At 35.3% G+C, this 20998-nt stretch overlaps 1 protein-coding gene across 5 annotated transcripts in view; it reads right to left on the minus strand.

Moving 5' to 3' along the window:
* LOC101204937 overlaps positions 1-20998 on the minus strand; it is a 99869-nt gene that overhangs the window by 16506 nt on the left and 62365 nt on the right. For all 5 annotated transcript variants that reach the window (XM_011661907.2, XM_031880303.1, XM_031880305.1 and 2 more), the window contains 15 exons: positions 20319-20377; positions 20096-20195; positions 18559-18744; positions 18355-18471; positions 15881-16161; positions 13979-15543; positions 12707-13878; positions 12095-12223; positions 8018-8173; positions 6897-7508; positions 6755-6826; positions 6196-6645; positions 5559-5730; positions 4748-5477; positions 3947-4063 (listed from right to left, as the gene is read on the minus strand). In XM_011661907.2, coding sequence (XP_011660209.1) covers positions 3947-4063; positions 4748-5477; positions 5559-5730; positions 6196-6645; positions 6755-6826; positions 6897-7508; positions 8018-8173; positions 12095-12223; positions 12707-13878; positions 13979-15543; positions 15881-16161; positions 18355-18471; positions 18559-18744; positions 20096-20195; positions 20319-20377 — 5918 coding nt within the window. The remainder of the gene's footprint in view (positions 1-3946; positions 4064-4747; positions 5478-5558; positions 5731-6195; positions 6646-6754; positions 6827-6896; positions 7509-8017; positions 8174-12094; positions 12224-12706; positions 13879-13978; positions 15544-15880; positions 16162-18354; positions 18472-18558; positions 18745-20095; positions 20196-20318; positions 20378-20998) is intronic.

Raw genomic sequence — 20998 nt, forward strand, 5'->3', positions numbered from 1 at the left:
GGTGATTCAATTATAGGAAATACCATCTTCTCTTTAAAAAATAGGATGAAGATAAGCACAGTAGACCAACTCAGGTTTTGGAGGGTGGATATCAATCAAGAACGTCCCTCTCAACCTTTCACGAAAATAGATTTTTGAAGTTATTGGTGCATATTTTGGAGGTCTGAATTGCATAGCATTGGACACTATTAATCTCAATAATTGCCCGGAGCAAGAATTCAAGTACGAAAGAACTTATGAGGCTTCTTACCAGCTACTATTGAACTAAAGAGTGAAAACAGGGGAAGTTTTTTTCTTAACTTTGGGGACTTTGAGCCAGCTGAAGTTCCTAGAGTCCATTAAAAAATATTTATCTTTCAGTGATTTCACTAATCCGATTGATTTGAGTAGATTAAGTCCAGTTGCCATCGATGAAGAAGTTCTAGTGGAAGTTCCGGTAATGGGAATTGGGAAATATTGAAAGTAGAGACAAAAGGACACAATTTTACATGGAAAACCAGGTAGAAAAACCACGGTACTGATGATCTTATTATTTTCTAATAATCATAAAGGTACAAAAGGTGAATTTATAGGCAACCCGAGCCTAATTAAAAGAACAAAAAATTAGGGCAAAGTAAATCTTAACTACCCATGGGCTTTCATCATGACCTAAGCCCATTATTTCCAACAGAAAAACATCTATTAATTAGGATGTTGATCAAATGCTTCTCAAGTTAAAGGATGACTTTTTGAATGGTGTTCGGGCCACGCAGAAGATTAACAGGGCAAATCAGCTTTTAGTGGTGTAAATATAAGTGATGATGACTTGTTTCAAACAGCAACCCGTCTTGGTTGCAAGGCAGGAAAATTACTCATTCTCTACTTAGGTCTCCCCCTAGGAGGCTACCCTCATTGAACGGAGTTTTGGCAGCCAGTCCTTGAGAGAATTCATAAGAAATTAGACAAATGGAAGTGCTTTAATATCTCTAGAGGAGGAAGACAAACCTAATGCAATGCCGTCTTGGCCAGCCTCCCTACTACTATCTGTCTTTGTTCCTTATTCCAGTTCATGTGTTCCTTATTCCAGTTCATGTGGCAACTTCATTGTCAAAAATCATGAGGAAATTCTTTTGGGAAGGATTTGCAGGCAGCAAGTTCAATCATCTAGTAAAATGGAGCATGCTTTCCCTTCCTCAAAAGATGAAGGTCTCGGTCTAGGGGGCATTAAAATCCAAAATTTCAGCTTTGCCTGCTAAGTGGGACTGGAGATATTCTAAGGAAGATTAAGCTTTATGGAGGAGAATTATTTGTAGTATCCATGGCAAAGATACATTTGATTTGTTCACTTTGGGGAAATCTGGAAATAGCCTAAGGAGCCCTTGGGTATTTCTAGAATGTGGAGGCTAGTGGAGCATTTAGCTCACCTTAAACTTGGCAGTGGCAGCAGAATTGGTTTTTGGATAAATTTCTGGGTCGGCCCCTCTACTCTAAAGGAACTTTTTCCTTCGCTTTTCAGAATTGCTTTATTACCACAAGGCTCTGTTGCTGATCATTGGGATCATACTCTGTCGCTTTTCAGAATTGCTGATCATTTGATTGGTCCCTTTCCTTTAGAAGAAGCTTGAAAGAAGAGGAAATAGTAGCCTTCGGTTCCTTATTAGCTCTTCTTGCGCCAAGAAAAGTGTTTGATATTGATGACTCCAAGGTTTGGTCAATTGGACAACAAGGTAGATTCTCTATCAAGTCTCTCTCAGCCCACCTGAATTCTACCTCCCCAGTGGATAAAAAACTCTTTAAAGCCCTATGGAATTCAAGCTGTCCTCGGCGAGTGAACATTATGATGTGGATCCTGCTTTTCAGGTCCGTAAATTGTGCAGAAATTCTTCAAAAGAAATCCCCAAGCAGGTGCCTCCAGCCTTCAATTTCCCCCCTGTATGAATGCAAATGACTCATTGCTTCATCTCTTCCTACTTCGCCCATATTCTTCTGTTTGTTGGAATAGTTTCTTCTCCATCTTTGATATTGCTAGGGTATTCGACGCCTCACTCAGCTCCTCGGTGCATCAACTATTGAAGGGTCTGTCTCTTCCTAAGAAGCATCAGCTGATTAGGTTAAATCTATTAAAAGCTCTTTTACTGGAATTGTGGTTTCAACGTAATCAGCAGATCTTTCAAGACAAGAAAAGATCAAGCTCAAAAATTTTCAATTCAGTGCAATGTAATGTAGCAGCTTGGTGCTCTCTATACAAGAATTTTGCACCTTTGTCTCAATTAGGCAGTTTTTCTATCTCTGTTAGTTTCCTAAGGCTACTTTCGATGCAGTGTTCTCTGTCTGGAATTCCTTGGAGCTTATTTCTATGCTTTCCTTTTATTTTCTCAATAGTATCTTTGTTGTACTAAAAAGGCTCATCTCATCTCTTTTTGGCCTTTTTTTTTCTTTTCTAGTTTTCGATGATTTTTAAGATTTCTGTATTGGCTGGATTTCGCTCTCATTGTAATAGGCTGGATCTTGTTCTCATTTTTGTAATAGGCTAGTTTTAGTTGGGATATGATGCCTTGGTGCTAAGGGGGTGTCAACCTAGTTGAGATGTCTGGGTGCACCTTCTGATCCTTGTTCTTTTTTCGCTTGTTTAGACTTCTTTATTTAGATCTTTGTATAATTCTCTTGTACATTGAGTTCTTATTATTAATAAAGAAGTTTGTCTCCATTTCAAAAAAAAAATTTAATAAGAGAAAAATGATTGAATAAAATATATTTAATGTGGACTGTTTTCTTTATATTTCCTAGTGTTAAAGGAAATTAGGGTTTATTCCTACTTAATATTTTGCATATTTGTATTTTCCCTTTATTAGTATTTTGGTCTCTATTCACTCAGCGATGTAATAGGTTATTATGTGCACTTTGATTTATTCAATATATTATAATAAATTATCATGGCATCAGAGCATTAAGTTTTATCTCATTGAACCCTAGATGCCACAAGATTATCTACTCTCTGCTTCAGTTGAAGGTTTTCAACCGAGGCAAACCTGTTGCCGAATACTCTGTAATTTCAGCCACACCTTTGTTAGCTAGATCTACCACTCATATTTTCGTGCTGCAACTTACAAAATCTACCTTCTGCTGCCTCCCGTCAAAGATCCACATTCGCCGCTGCTCACTTAGGTCCGTGAAGCATGTCTAGATTTGTGTTTGGATTCTCTTTTTCACCATGGGTCCGGTTCAAAAGCTCCAATTTGGTTCATTTCAGTCAGCCTAGTTTTGCTCAATTCGGTCCAACCAATTTGGTTCAGTGCTTAGTTAATTCTTTCCAATTTCATCCTTTGGGCATCTATTTCGTTTTCAAATCAAATTTCTTGGGTTTTTGTATAAATCTCTCTATGAGACTCTTTGCTATTGCCCAAAAGTTATTGTTTTGTGTTCTTCGTAGGTTTTGTTATAGATCTCTATACGAGGATCTATGTTTCTAACCTAGAAGTTTTTGGTATCGTTCTTCGTGGGTTTGTCTTTAGCCTAGAAGTTCTTTGTGTGTTTGGTTCTTTATGGGTTTCTAATTCTATCTTAGATCTACTGATTTGGTTCTTTATGGGTTTCTAATTCTATCTTAGATCTACTGATTTGATTTAGACGTTTTTTTAGCAAACTCAAGTTCTTTGTGATTCTACCACTTGATTTCTTGGGGTTATTCCTATCTAACATTTCCAGTATTTTTAGTATTCCTTTATTAGAAATTTGGTCTTTATTTATTCACCAATGTAATAGGTTATTATGGACAATTTGATTTATTCAATATATTATATAAAAGCGCTATTCTAAATGAAATAAGTAGACAATCTCGACCATTATCATTCTCTCTTCATCATGTCAAAATTTATCAAGCTTTGATTCTGATTGACATATATAAAACAATTCAAGTTGATTCCTAACCGTGATAATGGGAATACTACAATCACACAAGCCAGAATACCTAGTTGTGTCAGTCCACTGAAGATGGAAATGTTCTCCAACTGCCAAAGGGATGATATAATCAGTTCCCTTCTGTTTGTAGCAAATATCCTGGGAACATGCATTACTTATGACATATCTGCAACATTAAGAATATTAGAAGACATAATAAGAATAATAATAAGAGAAATGATTGTAAATGGAAAAACTGCTGAAAATATATACAAATATAGCAAACTTTAAGTGTCTATCAGTCATTTTGGTTCATTTTGCTATATTTGAAACACGACTAATAATAATAATAATGGTAATTGTTTTAAATGACAGAACTGCTAGAAATATTTTCAAATACAGCAAAATGTCACTGATAGACATTGATAGAAATCTATTAGTGTCTACTAGTGATGGATGATAGTAGTCAAGATATTGTTGTCTATTACTGAAGAACAATAAAATTTTGTTATATGTATAAATATTTTAGTTTATTTTGTTATATTTGAAAAAAAAAAACCTAATAATATTTAAAAAAATAATTTTAAGTAACAAAGCTTTTGAAAATATTTACAAATATAGCAAAATGTCAGAATCTATTTGTGATAGACCGGATACACTACTATCTGTGTCGACCATGATACAGATAGACACATATGATAATCTACCTTGGTCTATCGCTGTCCATCGTAGATAGATTGTGATATTTTGCAATATTCTATAAATATTTGGGTTCATTTTGCTATATTTGAAAATAACCCTAATAATAATCATAATAATAAGAGGAAAATGAAACAAATATAATTGGCAAGGTAGAAGCTAACAATATTACCTAGGCTGGAACATGATTATGCTGGTCATCTCAGGAAAAGATCCAGAAATTGTACTAGATGTAACAGAGACCACATTGGCAGCATTTGGTGACGATTTTGGAATGAGAACAGTAGCTGAACCATTTCTGGGAACAAGATAGAATGGGCTTGACCAAGAAACACTTCGAATATCTTCTAAAGCACATTCTGGTAGGAACCTGCTCACCCTAACCATAACTTCATCTGCAGATGAGGGTTTACTGGGAGAAAACATATGTGCTCTAACTTTCACTTGCTTAAAATCTAAAGAATTAGAATCGCTTCCACATGCATAGTCACGTGAACTTGGACTTACATGACCAGTATTTTGGCAGGATTTCAAGTTAAAATCATTTATGCTTGAAAGGACACAAGACTTTTGAAGATGATTGCGTGAAATGAAAGTTTTCCCGTTCAAACTGTCCAACTGTGGATTTGAGTTTTCTGGAGTTGAGAAAGGAGCTATAGCATGAGAACCACTAAACCCAGTAATTGAGCTAAGACCATCTCTTTTGCCAGCAGAACGTTCATGTTCAACAACATCGTAGTATGATGGCACAAAGATGCTCACACCTTTTTGTTCATACGCTGATTCTGATATCCAGAGGGGAATGGCAGTACAGTTATATAATAGAAACGGAACAAAAAAGTTGAGTTCTCTGCTACCAGAAAATGCATCCACCGACTTATCAAGTGTTATGTATACTGGACCTATAAGAAGATAAGGGCAGTAGTAAATACTTTTGCTTTTATATCAAGGAAAGTAAAAAAATAAAAATAATGTCAAGATACCAGGGCTCAGAATTATGGTCTCAGAAAGTGAGAACTTGATGCCATCAAATTTTGCAATTGAGCAAAATGTTTCTGCTCTGGGGAACTTCACATATGAAGGTCTATATCCATGAATTTGAATTTCAAGTTCTAGGTCATGTGAAGGATCAATATGATGGAAGAAAGTTTTGACCTAGAAATAATCAAAGGGAATATAGCTTCAGCTCAAGTAACAATAACTTCAACAAAATAAGAAGGCTAAATATATCAGATGATACTTAAATCCCTTACGTGATTCTCAAGTTGCCTTTAACCTTTTTAAGTTCCCAATTTTACCCTCTATGCATTCAAAATTATCAATTAGGACCTTTAAATATTTTATAAAAAGTTGATTTATCATTAAATTATTGTTTTACCAATATATTTGACCACACCAACCTAAATGTAACTCAAGTACTTACATATTAGAACATTGGCTAAAAGGTCAAAAGTTTAAATCACCACCATGGCACCATGTATCAGAACCTAAACATATTTGAGCATGTAGATATGCTACTTAATGAAAGAAAAGACTAGAAAAAAAAGAATTAAAGACTGCAGTCAACCTCGTAGTTCCACCTTCAAAGATAAGATAAAGTAAAGAATATATCTCACAAACCTCTGAAAGAATTGCAGAATGTATCATTCCACCAGTATCTACAATTAGTTTAGCTTCTTCAGGAAGAAAACTCCTCACTGCCAAAGGAGAGCTAAGGGTCAAGTGGTAAATACACCGTTCCTGTGATTCAGCTGGACTGTGGATTTTTGGATCAGAGTCAACTGCTGAATGCATTAAATCATTACCGAACTTCCTCGGCTTCTGATGTAAAGGGAGTTTAATATTTCTTGTTGACATGCAACAACGAAACGGATCACTACTAGGATGAGATGGATAAGAAACAAAGGCCCTAAATAATCCTACTTTACTCTCCTGAGCAAGAAGATTTGAGAGGTTACAAGTTTCACTCCACAAGTAAGAGTTTCCACTAGGACGCCACCTCACACAACCAGCTTCAGCCAAATGCAGTGGCAGTGGCATTGCTTTACCAGGATTCAAGGGATCTAATATCTACAAAAGCAAACAGAGAGCAAGGGAGAGAGCAAAGAGCAAATGATCATAAAGAATTTAATCCAAAGAAACTGCAATTAGTTTATCTAATCTATTAAATGACCCATACCTTAGGAGCCAAACCAAACGGAATGTCAAAGCGGAACTCCAGAGGCCTTGATGTTTGGTTGAAAAGTATAACCTGAATAAGGGAATGTTAAAAGAATGTCGCTCTGGGTCATAGAAGATAACGGAACTGAATGTTTGCATACCGTGGAGTATAGTTGAATAAGCTTGCCATAGCGCTGAACAGAAACATCAAAAACAACTGGAACTACGAAGCCTCCGCTCATATGTTTTTGATACTTTTCCACGATATCAGCATCTTCTGACATATTATCAGACATATTCAGTTCCTCGTTTGATGTCTTGGAAAAGTCAACCTCAAAGTACGTCTGTCCAACAAGATCCATGGAAATGGGAATAGATGGTACGGATGTACCATCAAGCTGGATGGAAATAAAATGATGACCCACTCCATATGTGTGCTGCTCATCTAGTTTTTCCAATGAATGAAAGGATCTGTGACGAAAGAATTGTTTTTCAGCAGATTCACTAATATAAATTGGAACAGAACATCCCGGTTGTACATATCTTCTTTCTTTGAAGTCTGCGATGTCAAACTCAACAGAATCAAAGGGTCCTTCATAGACATGATATTCAAGAGGCAAGGAAGTTAGATTCTGCAGTATGTAGGGAGCATGTTTTCCAGCAACAATATCTTCAGCATGAGGAGAGTTCGGTGATAATTGGCCTTGAGGAGAATCATCTTTTCCAAATAGATCCCAAGCATCCTTGATCATGTCTATTGTTCTAGAAAGACACTACAAAACCAGAATAAATTGAAAGAAAAAACGCTTATTCATCCATTGGAACGGGTGACAAAATAAAATCACAATAAAATCTATCAATAATAAAAGAAAATACTCAACTCTCAACGACAAAGATGAACAAGATAAACAAACCTGCTTGGAGGAGAGTATTCTGAACTATCTGAGAAAAATATGATTTATTTTCATGATAACTGGACATAAAATCTTGCATATTTACATCTTTGATTAATTTCTTTGTATTCCATATCTATTATTTTTCCTGTAAATTATTGTACTAGCTAGAATTTATTTTCTTTGTCTTTGAGCCTGGAGTCTTCATGCAACTTAACAAAAAAATAGAACAAAGATTTAAAGATTGAAATATTTTAATATTATTTAAAATGTCAAGAGAACGATCACAATGCATTATTTTTCCAGGCAGGGCCTGAGATAACCTGGAAAAATCGATTAAATAGACAGCCATTTAAGAAAGGTCACAGCGTATAGGTGTGAAACTTTACCTCAGTAAGGGATTCTGTGAGGTTTAAATTAAGCTGTGAGGAAGACACAAGATGCACATCAGTCAAAACAGAACTGTTCAACAGAGAAGTACTCTCTTGTTTCCGAGTCATGTTTAATGTAAAGTTCCAAGGCTCCACAAAAGGCTCCCAAAACACCTTCAAAAACAAATGGAAGTATTGAAACAGATAAAATTAAGCATATTCAAGTACTCTTGAATGTAAATATTCATGAATCATATACCAATGGGCCATAAGTATGCTATATTTAAACTTTATATATATACACGTGCATTTGAGATCAACTTTAGTAGTTGACATGAAAACTATAGTTTTCTTCACATAGAATGTTTGGAGCGAGCATCACAAATAGAAAAACCGAACTGACCAACCAAATCAACTTTGATTGGTCGGTTCAAAGGTTTAAGTTGGTTGGGGTTGGTTTTGCTGTGAAAAACCAACCTATTGGTTAACCAATGATAGTGCATGCCGCGTACATTAAGCTAATGATGTAGGAGCTACAACTAATTGTTGGCTATCAACGTGGTTATAAATTTTTTCATCCACCGTCCAGAAAATACTTTGTCACTGTGGATGTTAATTTCTGTGAGGACCAATCCTACTTTCCCGTTAGCCATCTTCAAGGGGAGAGTGAGTGAAGAGTCTAACTGTACCTTAGAGTTTTTTGAACCTACTCCTAGTAATGACATCGATCCTCATCCTATAGTCCTACCCACAAGCCATGTTCAACTTACTAGTCAACCGACTCCAGTCCAAGATACCGACTCTCTTCGAGATCAAGGACAATGGTGATAAGACAGAGATCAGAGCAGAAACCAGAAATAATGAAGTTGAACAGGGTCATATAGGAAAACTTGATGAGTACAATCCGTCACTGGACATTCCCATTGCACTTAGAAAAGGTACCAGCTCTAGTACAAAACATCTCATTTGTAACTATGTTTTCTATGATAATCTCTCTCCAAAGTTCAGAGTTGTTACAGCAAGCTTGGATTCTATCATAATACTGAAAAATATCCACACTGCTTTAGAGTGTCCTGAATGGAAGAATGTTGTCATGAAAGAGATGAAGGCTCTTAAAAAGAATAAAACTTGGGAGATTTGTGCCCTACCCAAGGAACACAAAACTGTAGAATGAAAATGGGTGTGCACTTTCAAATACAAAGTAGATGGAACACTTGAAAGACACAAGGCAAGGTTAGTTGTAAAGGGATTTACTAAAACCTATGGTGTTGATTATTCAGAAACTTTTTCGTCAGTTGCTAAGTTGAATATTGTTAGAGTCCTGCTATTTGTTGCTGTAAACAAAAATTGGCCTCTGAACCAGGAATGTTAAAAATGTTTTTCTAAATGGATACCTAATGGAAGAAGTTTACATGAGCCTCCTATCTGGATATGAAGCCCAATTTGGTCAGCAAGTATGTAAACTCCAGAAATTCCTATATGGTTTGAAACAGTCACCTAGAGCATGGCCTGACATGTTCACTACTTTTGCCAAGTCCCAAGGGTACAGTCAGGGGCATTTTGATCATACTTTATTTACAAAGGTTTCCAAGATATGGAAGGTTGTTTTTCAGATAGAGCATGTTAATGACATTGTTTTGTCTATAGATGATCAGGCATAAATCAATCAACTAAAGAAGAGAACAAGGGGTGAATTTGAAATCAATGATTTAGGGAATTTGAAATATTTCCTTGGAATGGAGGTGGCCAAATCTAAAAAAGGCATCTCCATATCTCAAAGAAAATACACCCTTGATTTCCTGGCCGAGACTAGTATGCTGAGATGTCGTCTTGTTGACACCCCTATTGAATTCAACTATAAACTAGGAAACTCTGGTGATCAACTTCTAGTTGATAAAGAACAATATTAGAGCCTTATGGGTAAATTGAGTTTACATAGCCCATACTTGTCCTGATATTTCCTTTGCTATGAGTGTTGTCAGACAGTTTATGGAGGCTCCCAATGAAGAACATATAGAAGCTGTCAACAGAATCTTGAGATACTTGAAAACAACACCTGGTAAAGGGTTGATGTTCACAAAGATGGACATACACACCATTGAAACCAATACTGACCTAGACTAGGCAGAATATGTTGTTAACCGAAAATGTACCTCCTGTTACTGTATCTTCGAATGGGACAATCTTGTAACTTGGAGAAGTAAGAAGAAAAGTGTTGTGGCCAGAAGTAGTGCTGAGGCCTAATATCATACTATGAGTTTGAGAATATGTGGCGAAATTTGGCTCTAGAAAATCCTGTCTGTTCTTCATCAGGAGTGTGAAATGTACTCAATAATTCAGAGAAAAGTATATTTCTTATTCATGTAGAGTCAGAATAAAATTACACACATATATAGAGAACAAATAAACACTTGACTGTATGTACTTTTACGATAAAGGACATATATTATAAATATATGTCATAACATGAAACACCAATGAAGCTATTATGTGATAATAAAGCCACCATTAGTATTGCTAACAACCTAGTTCACCATGATAGGACCAAACATGTTAAGATTGATCAACAGTTCATCAAAGAAGGAGCATATGCATTCCTTACATTTCTTCGAGCCAATAGGTTGTTGACGTCCTCACCAACGAGCTTCTCAGGCCAAATTTTGACTTTAGTGTTAGCAAGTTTGGCCTCATTGATATTTACGTCCCAACTTGAGGGGGAGAGTTAGAGTTAGTGGGCTTAGCTCATTGGGGGTTTTGCCCTAAATATTTTTTCCTTTTTTATCTCTTTATACTAGTCTATTTATTCCCCCTGTTGTACCTATTGTATTTTATCAAAAAATAATAACAAAAATGTCATGGTTTTTCTTCTAGTACTTAGGTTTCTACGTAAGTCGGTGTGTGTTTCATTGCTTTCAACATCAAGATTTATACTAGGCCTTCAAGATGAGGTTAAGAAGTCGTTAAATTACATGTTGCCTACCCATCCAATGCAATCTCCTTGGCAACTACAATTGAAGAAGCTGCTGCTCCACAAAATTTCAAAACCTATCAAAAGAGGCAGCCTTGGGATCGTCAACCAACACAACCACAACCCTTTCGAAGGAACCCCACGAACACCTCCTGGCAAGCCCATCAAACAACTCCTGACCTTCAACAATCAAAGACAGCAGATGGCACTAAAAACCAATCATTCCTAAAGCCAATGATACAGTCCCAGCCAAACAACCTACTGACGCATATCAAAGAACCATGCTTGGTAAATGCTACCAATGTGGACGGCAAGGACTTCTTTCCAATGAGTGTCTTCAACGAAAAACATTGCACTTCAAGAAACCAATATAGGGAACGAATAAGATGACAAGTTTATTTCATTCTTTTTTTTGCTTCATAAATTTTTTTTTGTAAAACTAGAGACGAGTTTTTTTTTTTTTTTTTGGAGGGATAGAATGATGTAAGAAGGATAAGGGTTAATTGGGTAATTAGGTAATAGTCTAGGTTAATTCCCTTTTTACCACCAATTGTAATAGAAATCTATAAATAGGAGTCTTCTCCTCTTGTATGAAGCATATTATTCATTCTAATAAAAAACACATAATCTTGGTTCGTGGAGGATTTTTCCTTGAGGTTACTTAGATTACATCACTTCCCCTTTGAATAAATAGGTCTCTTGACCTCCCTTTCGGAATTAATAAGAGAAATAAAGAAAATTTAGTATTCTTGAAATTGTTTTACGCTATCCTTACGCCTCAGTTTATTATTAGGTTTGTAACAATCATTCATGTGTTCTAGTGCTTAATGCTTTAGCTTTCTAGCCGAGGATTAATTGATTGCTTGAGATAAGTTTTTGCACAAACGAGCAAAAATCCATCCACTTTCTCTACAGCTGCATGCTGACCAATGATACCCCTAAGACATTACACAAGCTCGAAGATGACATCTTGCTCTGATGTCAAGTTAAATCACCACTAAAACCACTAAAAGCACACGTTAAAGTTGGTGAGTCAAAATAAATTTAATTATATCAATACTTTAACATCATATCATGTCATGCTCCAAGTTTTTATAACTTCTACATTTGCTTGAACAGTTAGATACCTTTTGAATGTTATTGTAATTCATGCTCAATTCACCACTGATGAAGTCCTCCATGGTGTTTTCAGTCATGCTAACATGCAATAGAATGTTCCTCATAAGAATTTCCAGCAGCGGTCTGCAACAACTCCACTGCATGATAACAATAAAACTACGATGATTCGTATCCACTTTAAAAAACAAAAAACTGAGATATTTAAAAGAAGAAAAAGTAGAACTCAAGATGCAGTCCATCCAAGAAAAGTTGACAATAACATTAGACTTGACCACATACACTACGAGAACCACATCCCTAAACAGTTAGGACCCATGCGTATACACTCGAGCTGTTTCTTTTCCCATTAACAATAACATTCCTCAACTATTAGAAGTCCACAAAACGAAAAAGTGCTAATGAAAGATCTGCGCAATCCCACACACACACACAACACATCAATGTTAAAACAAAACAAGGAAATCATCACAACAGCATATATTTTTCTTTTTAACAAGATACAAAACTTTCCACAATCAAATGATTAATGTCAGAACATAAATATCATAATTGACAGAAAGAAGGCTGCAGTAGTTTCCATAAAAACAAAAGTGCAGTACTTTAAGTAATCAAGAACATACCCGTCCATCACTAAGTAGAAATGAAACTTTCTTCAGTTGGACTTTGAATTCAATAGGACAAGTTGTAGATGATGAGTTAGCATCAGAGAGATCAAATTCAATATGCTTCCAGAAATAAAATACGTGATAAGAAAACCAAATATTGACACATTCACACTGAAAATTCAGTCGGATCAAAACAAGCTTCAATTGATTGCTGCTTACGTCAACCTCCAAATTGACTCCAAAAATCTCAAAAAGAGGACAAGATTGATCACCCTTTTCCTCACACTTCGATAACATGCCACACACTTTTTCTATGCCGGATGTTAATAATGTTTTTTTACGGTTAATAAGAACCTCAATGCTTTTACTGTGAAAAGAAACCATAATGAATCTGCAGTACCTGCCTTCCACAACATCTGAAGAAACATTCAGATGTGTTTTCTCATCAACTTCAGCTACATGAAGTTCACCAGCGGATTCAATAACATACACAGGAAAGTGAAACGTAATTACCATGTCCTTTACTTTAACAGTAAGTGCAGTATCATCATCCTCTGTGTTCTCTGATGCCGATTCAATTGGCATGGATGAAGAACACACACTATCTGGAAAAGTGATTGATGAACCTCTTAATGCCATGTTATTCAGGAATTGAGTCGTTTTTCCAACATAAGAATTCAATATATCAACGATCTCTATCCATTCTGAAAGATATAACCAAACATCGATAGATGGAAGGGAAATACAAAGTTCAACAGGACCTTGACTTGGCCTCGAAAGGGAGATGTCAGGTACAGATGAAACCTGCTCAGTGCTGGATTTAGCCATGACAACAGATTTGGGCTCCGAGTATAACACCATCAAAGAGAAACAAAAATCCATCCCTTCGACAATACCATTTCTCAATGTACCAGAGCATGTAAATTGCAATTCCACTCTGTAATTCATTTCCAATATTTCATCTCTCTGCCGTTTCAATTTCAAGCAAAGAGAATCAATGCAATATTTAAATTCAGTGAGTGTTGTGTTTGACGCAGGAAATAAAACTGCAGTGTCCTCTTTTAGACATCTCGTTAACTGAAGAAACTGTAGAACATCAGACTTGAAACATCTAGATTGGTCTTCAACAGAAGCAAATTGATTTATGTTCCCAATTAGTGCCATAAATCCACCAAGGGCATGATTATCTATTAAAAAAATAAAACAAATTTGAATGACTACTATGAACACAAGTACCACTACCGAAAAAGAAAATAACAAATAGCTAGCAAGAAATATCATACATACCATCAATCATTACTTCACAATTTCTTATCTTCATCATTATACATGTTGCTTGCAAGCTTTTGTTGAGAAATTCACTTTCACAAGGAATTCTGACCCAGATATCTGCATTTAGCAGTTCAATTAAACTAACCTTTTGACACTCAGTACTTTGAAAGGAAAAAAAACTATTTATATCCTTGACAAGCAGCAACGAGAGAAATAATTCTCGTCCAAAAAGATTTATACAGTGATTCGTCTCAGCAAGCTTATAAACTGGAATAGAACAATCAGGAGGAATGCCCTTCAATGCATCATCTATGTTTCCTCCAAAGAATGAAAAATACAACTCCTTAATTTGCAAACTAAGAAACTGAAGCTCACAATTTTCAACAGGCACAACCAAAGCTGAATCCAGAATTTCGAATTTATAAATAACGGAAGTTTCTTCTTCTAAACCAGTATGTTCATTGCTCCCTGTGAAACAGTTCTCATTTGACTGCAAACTCCAATCATGCAACGTAAAATAACCAATGATCATGGCCAAAAATTCAGGTGGTAAGAAACAAAAAACATGTTGAATCCCAACACTGATTTCAATCTTGGCACTTGATGACAAGCATTTTTCTTGCCTCACACGGAAATTTAAAATAGGAGACAAATGTGGAAATGAAGGGCCCCATACTAATTCAAGACAATTCTGTGTCCATGAGGATGTGACGGTCAATCCCTCTACTGAGCATAATACGTCAAAATAGTTTTCACAAATAAATAAAGAAGATCTACAAGTTGGAAGCGTGAGAGATCCAACAATGCAAGAAGAATCGTGGAAATGGACTTTGATTCCACATAAAACGAAATAAATATCATGACGACCAGCGTGGGAGGAACTCTCCAAAGTAACAGATGCATCCATATTAAGTTTAGGTTTGGTTGGTTGGGTGTGGAATATAGTAGGTCCTGTCTCCTGATCAAATTCAGGAATTTTGACTTTTCCATCCCTTATTTTGTAATGTTTTCTCCAATCAGAACTTAGGTTAAGATGAGAATTCTCAAGACTACCAAGTAAACAAGAATTCAGTAAAGTAACAAAAGGAAAGCAATCTAATGGAATGCTGTCATGTCCAATTGAATCAATTTCCATAAAGTTTGAGAAACCAAATCTCTGACATGGTGATAATGCTACGGGTTGCACATATTCATCATTCATCTCAGGTCCAATAGCGTTCCCACAGCTAAAAGTTGCATTACAAGCAGATAGTCTATCATAAAATCCAAAGAGCAATCCAATAACAGATGGATAGCAGTGGATCTCAGCATCACCCAAATATATGACAATTTCGGCTGCATCATTTTTACCAGACCTAAAATGTAAGGTGCAGCATTTTCCAGCATTACCAATCATACCACTCAAACCATCTTCCTTGTTATGTCGACTATCAGTGCCATGGAGATGAGAAAATGTACCATGAGATTTGTTGCCACAAGAATACAAAACCTGCTCATCTCCATCACCACTCATGGGATGAATTGTAATATTCAATGCCTTCAGGCAGACCCATAGCTCCTCGTAGACTAAAATATCATACCTGCAATATAACGCCATTGACATTTACAGAGTAATTTGATATATTTCAAATAGTTGTAAGAAAAATATAGAGAATAAACAAGAAAAAAGAAAAACTTGAGAAACCTTTTTTCCATTTATAGTTTTCATTTATAATTTTTCCAAGCAGGGACAAACATCTTCCTAGTTTAGTGAGGAAAGGAGGAGAGAACGGGTATATATTTTAGAGTAAAAGTACTTGAAGTTGTATTAGAATTTGAGGTCATTTGACAAATAGTAAGGAAACATTAGCAACACAAGGAACCATGTGAGGGCTTAGGAAAAGAAAATGCACACATTTTGATATATAGCAAGTATACCACATCTCTATATCTTCTAAGGCAAGCATGATGGCAGAAGCATTTTGATCATCGTTCCCTAGATCAATTTCAAATCTAACAGAATGGAGAGTTGCTGACAAGGAGAAACCAGAAAAATGATTGCCATGTCCATTTGAAACCATGTTAAGGGATCCACGATCTTTCAATTCTTCAAACCCATGATTTTCTGTTAAATTATTCAAATACAAAGCAAGCTCCAAAGCTGCACCATATATTGATGGAGAGAAATGTACATGAAGTGATGATAATTGAAAAAGAACCTGAAAAGAAATGCAAGAAGATGGATGGAAAAGATTTCAATAAGGCAAGATGATCCACGGGAAAAGATGCATATCCAAAAATATAAAACAAAGTTATGAGAAAATAAAATTAAAAAAAGAAAACTAATAGGCGTTTACCATGTGATGTAGCCTAGGTAACCTCAAGAAAAAATCCTCCGAGAATCAAAATTGTTAATCTTTTATAAGAATGATAATCCTATTTATAGAGTTTATTACATGTGCAAGAAAAGGAAACTAAACTAGAATATTTTACCCAATTAACCTCATTCCACCCCTCCAAAAAGAAACTCGTCCTTGAGTTTAGAAAAGACAAAAAATGAGACGATCAAGGAATAAAATAAACTCATTCCAAACTATGGCCAAACCAACCTCCTACATCTAGAAAAAAGAAATATTATGATGAAACCGGTAAATCCAAGACATAAAATTGCCATCAAGCTCATTCAAAGTCACAAGTAGAGGACAAATTACCAAAAATAATTGTCGAATAGAACCCCTCAATGATAACATTTTTTTTTTTTGGAACGTTGATGTAGCCACATAGAGGTACCCCAATAATCACATCTTTATCATTTGCTTCAAACTCTTATTCCTCGATGTTTAGAGTTTTGGTGTTCGGTACTTCTTTTCCATCTCCTTTGTTGGATTTTTCTTCTTTACTTGAGATTACTTTTGTCACATCTTCAAAATTTTCTTTTCTTCTACTTCTTTCGCATGATTTTGCCTCCAAATCACCTCCGCTACATGTGACTAACCAAGATTTTCCTCAAATTTATCAAGATCTTTATTTGAAATGTTTCCCACAATGATTCCTTTGTTTTCTCTCTAGTAAATGAATTGATATTTGATCTATACTTTGAGACATTTTTCTCAATCAATTTTGGAGTTCTTTTGCTATTTTGTTTATTTTATCCAATGTTACATCAATCAAAGTAGCGTTTTGTTAGATTCTTGAATACGCTTCAATCTCATAGTAGGTATAAGACTTATTCATTTATTTTCTTGAACAGGAAACAACCTTTCTTGGCATGTTTCATAACCAAAAAAATAGTTTTGAGCCTTGAACGTTCTTCATGGCCTGTAAAAATCCATTCTTTTTTTTTAACTTTAAAGGGTTTCCCTAAATATATGTGGTTGTTTTCTAATGAGCACAACACCCAATACTCTCTTTCGTGATTGGCTTGAGTTACGCAGATAAGATGAAGAACTCAGGGACAATCACTCACTCTGTTTTGAACACTAAAAAACAGAGCATGGAACAGGCACCTAAAAAATCAGTAAAGCTCAATCCCCTGCTTTCCAAGGAATATTTCAATAATTTATGGGTTTTAACAAGACTATTTGCATTTGACAAGTGGAAAGATATTTCCATATTCTTGGAGGAGTCGTTTCAAGTTAAAATCAGCAGTAATCCATTATTTGCAGATAAAGCTCTCATCAGAGTCAAACAAGGGAAGATAGAAGATCTGATCTATACTCCGGAGAAATGGTTTGATAATGGCATGAAAAGTAGACCATTCACCCCCCCCCCCCCTCCCCCCGCCCCAGCTCCCTCGGGGAAGTTTTGAGCAGCTTGTTCCTTTATTTCCTTTGTTTGTTATCTTGTTCTTTCTATCATCTATTGGTGAGACATTATATCATAGCAATAGAAACGATTTGTTCTGTGTATTGTATGGAAGAACTTGTGTTTGTTTGTGCAGGAAACTGTTAGGAATTGGATGCCAACAGAAAACTTGTAGGTAGTGAATATGAATTGAACATAAATTGAACTCAGTTTAAATGTTTATCACAACTGAAGACCATTCACATAAAACCTATGCATGCAGCATGCTTCATCTATCAATGTCATTACTTTTTTTATGAAATGAAGAACATGTTATGTGTTAGGGTAGTTGTTTTAAATGGAAAATTTGCGAGAAATATTATAAAATCTAGCAAAATATTTGTGACTATAAATAATAGATGAGAGTAGTCTATTAGGTTAAGCCCACAATTAAGGGGAGTGTTCAATTGTTGATAAAACAATGAATTTACATTTCCCCAATCAGCCTAAGCTATTGCACCAATGGGTCATATTATAAAAGAAACTACATGGGGCATAGAATAAGTAGCAGGCTAATTGATAAAAAAGGATAAGCGGCATCAAGAAAATCAAATGAGCAGGTAGAGTACCTCCAGCTGTTTCAATGATGATTCATTAGGGATCAAACAGGAACGTAAGGCAAGAACAACACTGAACTTTTCAAAAATAGGAATACTCCGAGAATGAGAAGGCATTTGGATCTCCATCTACAAAATATTGGTTCTCATCTCAAATTATTTTCTTATGACAACATTGGAACAAGTGCAAAGAACATAAAAAGGAAGGAAAGTAACCTCCACATCCCGTAGTTGGATATCGAAGTGATCATACAGATTTTGAGGCTGAACTGTAAAAGCAATATCAGAGGCCAAATTTGGATCACTCAAGCGTTTTAGCATAACAGATTGTTCTTTAAATCTTGAAGTTAGTGAACTCCAATCATATTTCGATGTTACACAAAGAGTGGCCACTTGTAGTACCTGCCAAGAGCAGCATAGAAAGATAAAATTAGCTGAGAAGTTTATATATGCATACTTTTCAGGAAAAAAGAATATTGTTACTGTACTTCTCACTTATCTGAAACAACCACAGGGTTTCTTATATAGGAGAAAGACCACTAACCAACAATGAAATATTACGAGTTTAAATAATAAATATACAAAATAATACACAAATAATATAAGGAACTCCAACCCCTCTCAAAATGGTTTGTAGATATCTTCCATAGCCAGCATATCGATAAGTTTATCAAATTGCCTTTTCGAAAGACTTTTAGTTAACATATCATCCATCTGTTTAGTTGCTGAAAAATAATATGCATATTACGTCTGCATCAATCTTCTCTTTTATGAAATGTTTGTCAACTTCGATACGTTTCATCTTATCATGCAAGATTGCATAATGAGCTAGGGTGATGGTAGCCTTCTTATCACAATAGATTTGTTTTTTTTTTAAACAGAAACAAGCCTCTTTATTAATAATAAATAAATGAGACTAATGCTCAAAGTACAAGAGAATTATACTAAGAGCAAAATAAGAAAAGGAAAAAATCATCCAAATTGGCGATCGGGGAAACTAGATTGAATCTCATCAGATGAAGGTGGTCCAATTGAATTCTGCATTTGAAGAACACCAAGTTGCTGCGTTTCTTTTAGAAATCTCTACGATGTCAACCCAATCCCTTTTTTTATCATAGAAGATGCGTTGGTTACGTTCAAACCAAATCTTAGCTAGAAGCGCTTTTATCAAATTAACCCAAATTAGAAAAGGCTTTTTTGATAAATAAGGCCCCCTCAGTAATTGGCGCACATTGGCGCTAAACGAACCATCAAAAACCCAAACTGATTTGAGCATGGAAAATATGCATGGCAAGCATTTTATTAAAGAAGACCCTAATATTGGAGCAATTGTAAGTTTTGTGTCGTGTCCTTTTGACAACTCAAGGGAAGCACTTTTAACTCTGAGTTGTTTCCATATAACTTAAGGACACAGCTGTACACTATAGAACAGATCATGACATTTAATTCCAAGAAAACTTTATCTTTTTCGATTTCCAAAAATAAAAATAAGGTCACCTCATGTGGAGGTGAGATTCATCGCAAAAAGAAATCTATCACAATAATATCATAATAACGAGCCTACGGCTAATTAGAAAATAATAGAATAAACATTTACTAGAATAAAAACTAAACCAAAGTCCTAAAAAATAAGGACAAAAATAATCATACCACCCAACATAGTAAACTTCAGGTGTGTTTCAATGGAAACGCCTAAAAGTGCATTCCCGAAAAAAAAAAAACATGTTCTTGCAGCATAAACAAGGACACTTACCAAGCTATTTTGTTGTGAAGGTGTACGCCAAGGGACGTGGACTGTAATGCCATTGACAGTAATGTCCCACATCACTTTCTTATATCCTGACATTATGCATCTGGAGGATCAGAAACAACAAACAATGACAGTGCGCACATGGAGTAAATAAGATGGAATAGATATAGACTACATTAATGCCTGAATTACCAAGTCATGCAACAATTATACAAGTTAAACTTACTGAGCCTTGGATAGCAATCGAGCTTTGGAATTTTCAATTCCATTTAGAGTTGAAAGAACCTACAAATAAAAATGCTTTTTAATCAATTTACAAGCCCATTGAGTGGATATATGAAAACTAACATCACAGCTACATGGATCGGTGCTTTTAACATCTCTCACAGAAATTGTTCATACATTCAATACATCTACGTCTTTCTCCTGATTATAACTATAGTCTACAGACCTTCATGAGTCTTGACACATTGGAGATGTTTTTGTAATAACTCAAAGTTAGAATTGTTTTGAAATCTATCAATGAAGTGGTCTCAGTTTCCACTCTAAAAATAGTAATATCATATTAATGATAATTAATTAATTAAAAGAAAACCCTCCAGTGAGAAGAAAAACTAGTCCAAAACAACAGTTCAAAGAAAAAGAAAGACTACTCCACATCCTATCAAAGCGACTAGAAAAAACCCTAATGCTGTATCTTGAGATTTATTCTCTTCTCATTGATTTGAAAGTTCTGTTTACATTTCAAAAAAATAAAAAATAAACTAGTCAGACAGAGAGGGCTTAAAAATATCTAAAAGAATAATTTAGAGCTACCATGTTGTTAAAAATTTGAAATCATCAATTAATAGTAGATTTCTTTTGAATATTGAATAACACAACCAACTGCTAACAGCTCTAAACAAT

This window comes from Cucumis sativus, chromosome 1 (assembly GCF_000004075.3).
Source record: "Cucumis sativus cultivar 9930 chromosome 1, Cucumber_9930_V3, whole genome shotgun sequence".
Classification (NCBI taxonomy): domain Eukaryota; kingdom Viridiplantae; phylum Streptophyta; class Magnoliopsida; order Cucurbitales; family Cucurbitaceae; genus Cucumis; species Cucumis sativus.